Source organism: Cinclus cinclus, chromosome Z (genome assembly GCF_963662255.1).
Source record: "Cinclus cinclus chromosome Z, bCinCin1.1, whole genome shotgun sequence".
Lineage (NCBI taxonomy): Eukaryota > Metazoa > Chordata > Aves > Passeriformes > Cinclidae > Cinclus > Cinclus cinclus.
In genome coordinates, this window is record NC_085084.1 from 4,271,323 (window position 1) to 4,278,204 (window position 6,882).

General features: G+C 61.6%; 1 protein-coding gene across 1 annotated transcript; it reads left to right on the forward strand.

The window, feature by feature from the left end:
* The first annotated feature begins 487 nt into the window (after window positions 1–487).
* On the forward strand, window positions 488–4,780 carry LOC134056697 (M-phase inducer phosphatase 2-like). Its single transcript, XM_062513560.1, has 13 exons — window positions 488–600; window positions 757–1,068; window positions 1,481–1,522; window positions 1,811–1,847; window positions 2,145–2,264; window positions 2,560–2,631; window positions 2,793–3,002; window positions 3,078–3,173; window positions 3,494–3,556; window positions 3,663–3,761; window positions 4,179–4,312; window positions 4,420–4,531; window positions 4,655–4,780. The coding sequence occupies exons 1-13, from the start codon at window positions 488–490 to the stop codon at window positions 4,778–4,780; spliced, it is 1,536 nt and encodes a 511-aa protein (XP_062369544.1).
* The last annotated feature ends 2,102 nt before the right edge of the window (window positions 4,781–6,882 follow it).

A 6,882-nucleotide genomic window follows, 5' to 3' on the forward strand; every position in this document is an offset into this window, starting at 1 on the left:
CACTGACAGGGCGCGGCCCCGCCCGTCGTGAGGGCAGCGCTGGACACGCCCTTTTCCTGCTGAACACGCCCTTTTTCTGATGGACACGCCCCCTTTCGCCTCTGAAACCGCCCCCTCGTCTGCGGCTCCGCCCCCAAGCGCCTCGCGCGCCTCTCTTTGGCCCTCGCGCCCACTGCGACCTCCCATTGGCTGGGGGAGTCGCCTCGTGCGCGCCGCGGCCTCCCATTGGCTGCGGCTGCCGCTGGTGTTGTTATTCCTGTTACTGCTCTAAGCGGGAGCGGCGCGGGTGGCACCTGTCACCTCTGCTCGCCTCCTGTCGCCTCCGGCCACCTTTTATCACTTTTTGTCACCTTTTATCGCCTCTTATCGCCTTTTATCAACTCCCGCCTCTCACTGCCATCTCTTTGCACCTCTTACTTCTTGCCGTCTCTTGTCCCCCGTCCCCGGTTACTTGCCGGAGCTCGCTCTCTCGGTCCCTGCCCGGGCCATGTCACTGCGCGGTGGCCGCGGGCTGGCGGCCATCTCCCCTCTGCCCTCCCCGGGCACAGCCGCGCTCACGCCGCTGTCACTGGATAGGGCTGACCCGGCGGTCCCGGACAGGTGACGGGGGTGGCCGGGGTGCCTTTGTCCGGGGCTCGTGCCAAAGGACGCTTTTTGGGATCCCTCCTTCAGCTCCTGCCCCCGCCTCGCCGGGGCAAGAAGGGGCACCCGGGCCACGGACACTGCCCCGTGTCACCGACACTTGTCCGCCCGCAGGTACCAGGACACCCCTCAGAGGGGACGCGGGGCGCTGCCCCTCCCGCGGCTGTGGCACACGCTGTCCCCGGAGCCGCTGGCCTCGGACTGCCCCGGGGACTCGGTGTCCTCGCAGCCCACGGATCCAGGTGAGGGACTGCGGCTGCTCCGCCCCACAGCCGTCCCCAACCGCTGCTGGCTCTGGGGTCGTGCCGAAGGTGTGGGAGGGGGGTCCGAGGGGCTCGAGGCTTTTTGGGGAGTGATGGGCAGGAGCCCGTGCCTGCGGTCCCTGGGGCTCAGCCAGGAGCCGCTCCGCTGGGGACCCTGCTCGGGGTGACGCGCAGCATTCCATGCGGGACCGCTGCTCCCGACGGCGCTGCCACCCGCCTGCTGGGGGCCTCCCTGCCCGGACCCATCCTGCCCGCTGTCCTGGGCTGCGGCCAGCTCCCCGATCCCCACACCGCGGCTATCCCTGTCCCTTGTTCCCGCAGCACTGGCACCGGACTCCCCCACACAGCAGAGCTCCGCAGCCGTGAGGGAAAAGTGAGTGGCCCCATCCCCGTGTCCCCCCGGGGATACCTCCTGGCCCTGGCCCTGGCCCTGGCCCTGCCTCTCCCGAGCAGCAGGGCTCGGTCTAAGCCCGGCTGTGTCCCCCAGTCTGTGTCTGGGAGGTGACAACCTGGGCTGCTTGGGCAGGGATGCGGATGCCATCCCCCCATAAAGCTCATCTCTGCTCTCCCCACAGCTTCCAGAAAATGATGCCGAACTCTGGGAGACGTCTCAAAGAGTAAGTGGAGGGGCTGTGTCCTTGTGGCAGGACACGAATGCTAGGCTGTCCCCGTGCTCAGGCTGTCCCTGTCCCAGACCCAAGAGCCAGGCTGTCCCCGTGCCCCTGCTGGGGTCCCACTCAGGCCATTGGTGTTCGTTCAGTACCTGCCCCAGGTTCCTTTGGGGAGCTGTGGCTGCCCCGGGGAGCTGTTACCCCACCCTGAGGACGTAGGGGACAGAGGTGACAGTGGCAGAGGGCTGGGACACAGCGCTTTCATTCCACCCTTTCCTTTCCCTCCTCTTGCAGCAGGAAGCTCCTTGGCCCGAGGATGCACTCCTTGCCGGTAGGTGCTGGAGGCTGTGCAGGATCCTGCCGAGTCCCCAGACGAGCAGGGACGAGGAAGATGGAGCCAGCAGCGGGGGCAGGGATCCCGCACCTGTGCAGCACCTCTCACCCCCTGGCTGTCCCACAGAAGTGTCAGCTGGAAGCCAGACCGGTCCTGAAGGACATCTCCCAGCTCCAGGTGCGCAGGGACAGAGTGCAGCAGCGCCAGACGGAGCCCGAGGATGAGGGGGCAGCGGGACCTGGGGGTCAGGGAGGGGGCAGAGGGGTGCTGATCCCGTGTCTTCCCCCGCTGCAGGAGGGCTTTGGCCCCAAAAAGCTGCAGAGGCCGGGCCAGCGGGACCGGCTGCCCGCCGGCCATGGGGCTGCCAGGAGGAACCTTCTTGCCCAGAGCCCTTCCCGCACACCAGAAGTGCTGGTGAGAGACTGGAGGGTTCGGGAGGGCACCAAGAATGGCTGATCCTGCGGCTGGACGCGTTGGAGCTGCTGCCACAACCTCCCCATGGGTGGGGGCCTGCGGATGTGGGAGATGGGCGGGCTGGGAGGTCATTGGGACACCCTGACTGCAAGCCTGGAATGCACTGGGAGGTGGATGGAGCTTGGGTACGGGATCCATCCCTGCCTGGGGGTGGAAAGCAGCTGACAGGACTTGTCCCCTTCACCATCTCCTCTGCTTCTGCCCCAAGTCCCCCCAGCTGGTGCTCTGGCAGAGCGATGCCACCATGTGCCAGGGGATGGAGAACGGGCTGACCACGCCAGTGATGAAGAAGGAGGAGGCAAAGCTGGTATGTGGCAGCCTTTGGCATAGGATGGAGCCCCACAGTCCCCTCTCGGGGTCTCCAAAGGGGCCCAAGGTCCCTGAGGTGGGGGCTGGTTGGTGAGCAGCACCAGCCCTGCTGCTGGGGGCTCCCAACACCCCAGGCAGCAGCACGGGCTCTCCCCACAGCGTGCGGGGAAGCGCAGCCAGTGCCGGCAGCTCTTCCGCTCGTCCTGGCTGCCCGGCAGTGTCCCCAGGCCCGTCCTGAAGCGGGGACAGCCCTCGCACAGGGGCACCCCTGTCAAGGCTAAGAAGCAGAAGAGGGTGTCTGGCAGTCCTGACCAGGAGGCGTCGGTGCAGTTGGTGGGTGATGGGGAAGGGGAGGAGTGGGACCAGCCTGTCCAGCAGCACTGGGCCACGTCCCTGCTGTTCCAGAGCCTCTGATGTCATCTGGGGCTATGTGCGTCTCCACAGGGCGTGGGGCTGGAGCCTTCCAGATCCGCCCAGCTTGAGGAGATGGAGAAAGTGCTGGCCAGCGATGAGCAGGAGCTCATTGGGGACTTCTCCAAGGTAGAGCCACGAGGATGGGGCAGGGCTGCATTATTCGGAACAGGGACCATCACTGGAGCCCTGCAAGAGCCCAAAGCCAGCTGGTGGCCCTTGGCTGGGGACACAGGGCTGCGACTGCCCAGCATGCAGTCCCTGCACTGGATAAAGAGCCCCATCACTGCTCCTCTGGGTCCATGCCAATGCCACGGCCACATGTATCTGCCCTTTCCCCTCCTGTGGGTGCAGAACTGACCACTGGGAGCTCCTGGGCTGGGGGGACAGGTGCCACCCCCAGGACGTGTCCCTAGGACAGGGATGACCCCGCATCCTCTCTCCTCCAGCCTCACCTCCTGCCGACGGTGGAAGGGAAGGACCCAAGCCTGAAGTACATCTCCCCTGGCACGGTAAGGGGACAGTGACCCTTTGCCAGGCCCCCCAAGGGGCTGCCTGCCTACTCCACCCCCCACCTGCCACCGTGTGTCCCCCCTTGGTGACTTGTTCCCCCCGCAGCTGGTGGCAGTGCTGACGGGGCACTTCAGCAGCTTCCTCGAGAGCAGCATCGTGGTGGACTGCCGGTACCCCTACGAATACGAGGGGGGCCACATCACGGTCAGAACTCCACGCTCCCCCCGCCCTCTGTGCTCCTGGGACTGGGAGGAACGGGAGGAACCGCCACGAGGGGTTGAGCATAACGCCAGCAAGGGGTTCAGGATCGCCCGGGATTTGTTGAGTACCCTCTGAGAGATGAAGCAAAGATATAGAGCTCCCAGAGAGGAGTAAAGCAGCCTCACCAGAGGTACTCTGAGCCTCCAGAGAGCTTGAGCAGCCCCTCAGGAAGGGTACAGAGCTGCCCAGAGGGACAGAGCAGCCCCAAGGGGAGTGTCAAGACACTCCCTAAAAGGTTGATTCCCAGCTGGAAAGAGGAGCATGACAGTGGGGGAGGCTGTGGGGCAGCGTCCGTGGGTCCCTGCAGAAAATGAAATGGGAGGCAGAGTGGAGAAAGGTGCCTCGTGTGTCCGTCCCCAGGGTGCTGTCAACCTGCCGCTGCAGCGGGATGTGGAGGAATTCCTGCTGGAGCAGCCCAGTGTGGCGCTGGACAGCAGCAAGAGGGTGATCGTCATCTTCCACTGCGAGTTCTCTGTTGAAAGGGGCCCCAAAATGTGAGCGATGCCTCGGTGGGGGGAGGGCACTTTGGGGTCTGCCCGTCCCCCAGGCACGCCTGGATGCCCGCACGGGGCTGATCCCGTGGCCTTTCCCTGAGTCACAGGTGCAAGTTCCTGCGGGAGAGGGATCGGTCCTGCCACGAGTACCCGCAGCTGCAGTACCCTGAGCTCTACGTCTTGAACGGGGGGTACCGCGAGTTCTTCTTCCAGTTCCCGGTGAGTCCCCTCCCGGTGTCCCCTCGCTGGCAGGAGCTGAGGGGGGCGCACGGCAGTGGGGAGGGGCAGTTCTGGCTCTGAGCCCCTTCCCTGCAATGGGGCTGACGGAGCCGTGCGTTGCAGAGCCACTGCGAGCCCCGGGACTATCGGCCCATGGCGCACCCGGCGTTCAAGGAGGAGCTGCGCAAATTCCGCGGGCAGAGCCGGCGCGGCCGGCGGGAGCTCTTGGTCCGCGGGCGGGACCTGTGACCATCCATCCATCCATCCATCCATCCATCCATCCATCCATCCATGCATCCCACCGGGGAACAACTGTAGGAAGAGTTCCCTTGGCCAGGGATGCGCCTCGGCTTGCTCTTGTTTGTTAGGATGTGTTTGGGAAGGTATTTAGAGTTAACATTGGTTTTGCGTTTGTTTATTGTTACAAATGGTTTTGTTTTGTTTTTTGCTATAAGTATTTTTTATTTATGGTCTTCCATATTTTTTGTTTATTGTAAATAGTTTATTGTTATTAATATTTTTGTGTTTGTCTGTTGCTAGGATGGTTTGTTAATTACAATGTCTGTTAATAAACTCCTATTGTAGGAGAACAAACCTGGCTCCTGAGCTGTCCCTGCCCACACCAGGGCTCTGCAATAGGAACGGAGGGGTGGGGGGACGGGCAGGCTGGGATGGAGGACTCTGGGGCTCTGGGGACAGGGACAGCTGCTGGCAGAGGACAGGGATAGGGTTTCCCTGGGCTGTGGTGGCTTCCCCACAGACAAGGTGGGTGGGGAAGGGGCAAGTGTTGGCCCCTTGGCTGCTGCTCCTGCAGGGTGGGGCGGCAGCAGTATGGCCCTGGACCCGCATGGGACCCTCTTTCCTGGACATGCTGGGCTTGGCAGGACCCCTGGGAAACTTGGGGCTGCTGTGGGACCCCCGCAGCCAGGACACTCTCTTTTCTCAGGAGGTCTCCTGAACTTTGCAGCATTCCCCTCTGAGCTGGGACACTCATTCCTCCCAGCAGGACTCCCAGAAAGTGTGGCAGCCCCCATTTGGGGGTTAGGGTTCATCAAGACACTCAGGAGCATTAATCCCTCATGTTCTGAGACCCTCCTGTAGTGATTAAGCCCCCATGTCCATGGGATCCCCAAGGTATTGACGCCCCTTGTGAGTGTGGCTGTGCTCATCAGGACCCCCAGGCCAGTAACACCTCATCCCTCTGCCTGGGACCCCCAAAGCCATGTCACCCTCATGAGAGGGGGGCGCTTCTGGTCTTTGCAGGACCCCCAGGGCTGTGGCAATAATTTTCTGGGGGACAGAGCTCTGTGGGATCCCCATGGCTGTGGGGTCTGGAAGGGGTGGGTGTCCTTAACACAAGGGTCCCCCATTCTGACCCTGGCAAGTGGCCACCCAGTGCCAAGTGCTTCAGTCATCCTTCCATCCTCCCCTCCACCTTCCCACATTCCTGATCCGCTCCCTAGAGGGGCTTTTCTATGCGCCCCCTTCCCCAGCCAGGTGACAGCGGCCTGGATATTTGTGTTGGGCCTTGCCTTTGCTTTGGTTTGGCCCCGCGAGAGAACCCAAAAAATATCCCCCAAATCCTCCTGGCTCCCCGTTTGTGCCTCCTGGTCCCCACACCCGTGTCCTGCTCCCTCCCAAGCTGCCCATCAATAATCCTATTTTCAAGCTGTTGGAAGGGGCATCTGCACACACACATGGGCCAAGAGGTGTGTGCCCTCAATTAAAGAAAAGGTTGTGGAGGTCAGCAATAAAGGGGCTGTGGCATACAAGGAAGGCCACTTAGCCTGCCCCAAAACTGAGCAGATAAAGCAGAAAACAGCAATGCAAATCACCACTCAGAAGAGCAGAAGAAATGACTACACAAAATGGCTAAACTGAGGATCTTTGCTAAAATCATCTGCAACTTCATTCTGTGTCAAATCCCCTTTCAGCTCTTCAAATGTTTTAAGGCAGCAGTTGACAATACTTGAACAGCATAAAATGTCACTAGAGTGGCACAGAGCTTTCTCAGAATTCCTGTTCTATATATAAATGTGTGTGTATCTATATATATACACACATAAAAATACATAGAATTTGCTGTTAGCAGGAGGAACTGGTGCTTTTTGCAGGGCTGTGTCAGAGCTGCTGGCTCTCAGCAGTGGAACAGCGCCTTCCAAACACCCGTGAAGTTTGGACTCCAAACACCCGTGGGGCTGGGCTCCTTCGGCACGTTTGATCTCCAAGTGGGAGAAAAGCGAGATTAGTTCCAGACTGTGATTTCCGCCCCCCCCCCCCCCCCCCCAGGTCTCTACTTAGCTCTCTTAAAATTCCAACACTTCTGGCGCATCCATGAGGAAACTGAGGCA

What these genes read in the sequence shown, in the direction of transcription:
- LOC134056697 (XM_062513560.1), top strand. Translation starts at nt 488, where the DNA reads ATGTCACTGCGCGGTGGCCGCGGGCTGGCGGCCATCTCCCCTCTGCCC. An exon ending in TCTGGGAGACGTCTCAAAGA is followed by an intron (nt 1,523 to 1,810) that starts GTAAGTGGAGGG and finishes CTCCTCTTGCAG; the next exon opens with CAGGAAGCTCCTTGGCCCGA. An exon ending in AGAAGGAGGAGGCAAAGCTG is followed by an intron (nt 2,632 to 2,792) that starts GTATGTGGCAGC and finishes CTCTCCCCACAG; the next exon opens with CGTGCGGGGAAGCGCAGCCA.